The following is a 2,180-nucleotide window of genomic DNA, read 5'->3' on the forward strand; positions in this document are numbered from 1 at the left end:
ACACACACACACACACACACACACACACACACACACACATACAATATGGACAACATCCTGAAATGTTTGAAACGTGCAGGCCAACGAAATCTATTTCAACCCCCACCCTCTCTACCACAGAAGAAAGATAAACAGAGAGCGACTGAGAGAGAGAGAGAGAGAGAGAGAGAGAGAGAGAGAGAGAGAGAGAGAGAGAGAGACAGACAGACAGACAGAGAGAGAGAGAGAGAGAGAGAGAAAGAGAGAGAGGGGGGGGGGGGGGGGGAGTTTAGAGAAGTAGGTGTGGGGAAAAGGCAAACACATGGACTGACTCACCATTGCTGAGCCTTGCTTCAGTTCTTGGTGCTCCGAAAGTCTTGCCTTGTGTCCTGGGTGTCGGAGGTAGTGAGTATTGTGTAGGGCTTGGAGCTTCCACTGTCACTGAAACAGATTTGATTATCACAATCATTGCTATTACATTCCCTGCTGCATGTATTATCGTCACACTCATAAGATAATTGCCTAAGTCATTTCTCGCTGGTTTCGAGTTTTTGTTTTTGAAATGAAGAGCAAAGCCAGCTTGGTAGTTCTCAGTGACAAAGAATAAGCCAAAAAAGTAGAATCAACTGACGGTACCAAAATGTTTCCTAGTCAATGTTTCGAAAGAAAAGGTTTATTCCCTCGTTTTCTCCAAATGGGTAAAAATAACTTTGGCATTTATCTTATGAGCGTGACGTTATGTTATTAGATGTGGCCCTCAGTCTGACTTGTTTGTTCTATTTTAAAACAAAATAGCTATATTTAAGAGGAAAGTTTCAATGACCATAAAAAAAAATAATTGTACGAGTATATTATATACAGCTTCACTGAAGAAATACCGATGACTTAGACAGCAGGCTACTTTCACTCTGCTCATCTGCGGGCGAACCCATTTATTCAGGGAAAATAAGGATGAGACTTGAGACTAAATATCTTGCCCGTGCCGCCTAATAATCGAACTCATTACTTTGCGCACTAGGGAAACGACTTTTGACTACAGACACCATGTGGGTGGTTGGCGGGTGCTCTGGTGTGGTTTGCTTCTTCTTTCCTATCAAACATCTATCGTCCTTATCTCCCCTTCTTCTTTTTTATGTTTGTTACTCTCATGTAATACCTCTAATCTTCTGGCGCTCATATGGCCGTATGCAGTTGCGAGCGCCGTAAAACCTCTACTAAAAACTAAACAGACACCATTGGTCCGTTGGCATTTCCGATAGTAGAGAATTAAATATTAACTATTTGATAAGCTTACTCTAATCGTGCGTGTTAAGTAATTTAGAAATCCTAAACGTCTTGGTGCTGTTAACAAATCAACTTGGCCATCCAGCGAAAGTTTTGCGGTTTGAACCATTGAGTCTTTTTCATCTTGGGCTGCAAGTACTTTTCTGTCAGGTATTACCAACCAAATAAAGCAAATAATGCACCTCTTGATTGAACATCCTGTATCTAGTGGAGAACATTGTTACGATAAAGACATTTTAAGTCAAAACATATCTGATGTATTCTTAAAGATAACCTTTGATATCATCACGTCGTCATAATGTCAGCCATAAAATAATCCTAAAACCTATCTGTACTTGGCATTGCCTTAAATAAGAAAACGAATGTAATCTAGGACAAGAAAAACAAGCTTTATTGACCTCTAAGATGATGACAAAGTTCAACGACCTATGAGACTCGACTTGAGTCCAATGTATATTATTCTAGAAGTCAACACCCAGAAGGGGATACGTGATGAAGCGATATGAAACATAGATCTACTTATTATAGAGCGTAGAAGTCTCGTCAGCTTCCGAAATCTGACAGACATGAGAAGTGATTATATTAAGGCTTCATACAGGAAATAATAGAACGGTTGGCAGTCAAAATTTTGTTTTTTTTGTTGTTGTTTTTGTTTTGTAAAATTTGTTTTATTTTTTATGTTGTTTTTAAAAAAAAATTATTTAATTATTTAATTATTTATTTATTTTTTTTTATTTTTTTTTTTTTTCGGGGGGGGGGGGGGAGCGTAAAGGTTTTACGGCGCTCGCAACTGCGGAAAGTTTCCTGTTTACCATAACTATTTTGTCTCCTCTTAAAGCCTTTCTTTTTTTCCTCTGACCCAAATAACAAGTATTAATAATCCTTATAAAGAAAACAAACCCGCGAAACCCGTACGC

The 2,180-nt window shown here is 38.7% G+C and overlaps 1 protein-coding gene and 1 non-coding gene across 2 annotated transcripts in view; one reads left to right on the forward strand and one right to left on the reverse strand.

The window, feature by feature from the left end:
* LOC101862384 (proteoglycan 4) overlaps positions 1-2,180 on the reverse strand; it is a gene marked incomplete in the record, with an annotated part of 144,199 nt that overhangs the window by 86,133 nt on the left and 55,886 nt on the right. Inside the window, 1 exon segment of the mRNA XM_005089291.3 lies at positions 316-420. Coding sequence (XP_005089348.2) covers positions 316-420 — 105 coding nt within the window.
* LOC101847848 overlaps positions 1-2,180 on the forward strand; it is a 121,518-nt gene that overhangs the window by 53,833 nt on the left and 65,505 nt on the right. The window lies entirely within an intron of this gene.

This window comes from Aplysia californica, unplaced genomic scaffold (genome assembly GCF_000002075.1).
Source record: "Aplysia californica isolate F4 #8 unplaced genomic scaffold, AplCal3.0 scaffold00004, whole genome shotgun sequence".
Lineage (NCBI taxonomy): Eukaryota > Metazoa > Mollusca > Gastropoda > Aplysiida > Aplysiidae > Aplysia > Aplysia californica.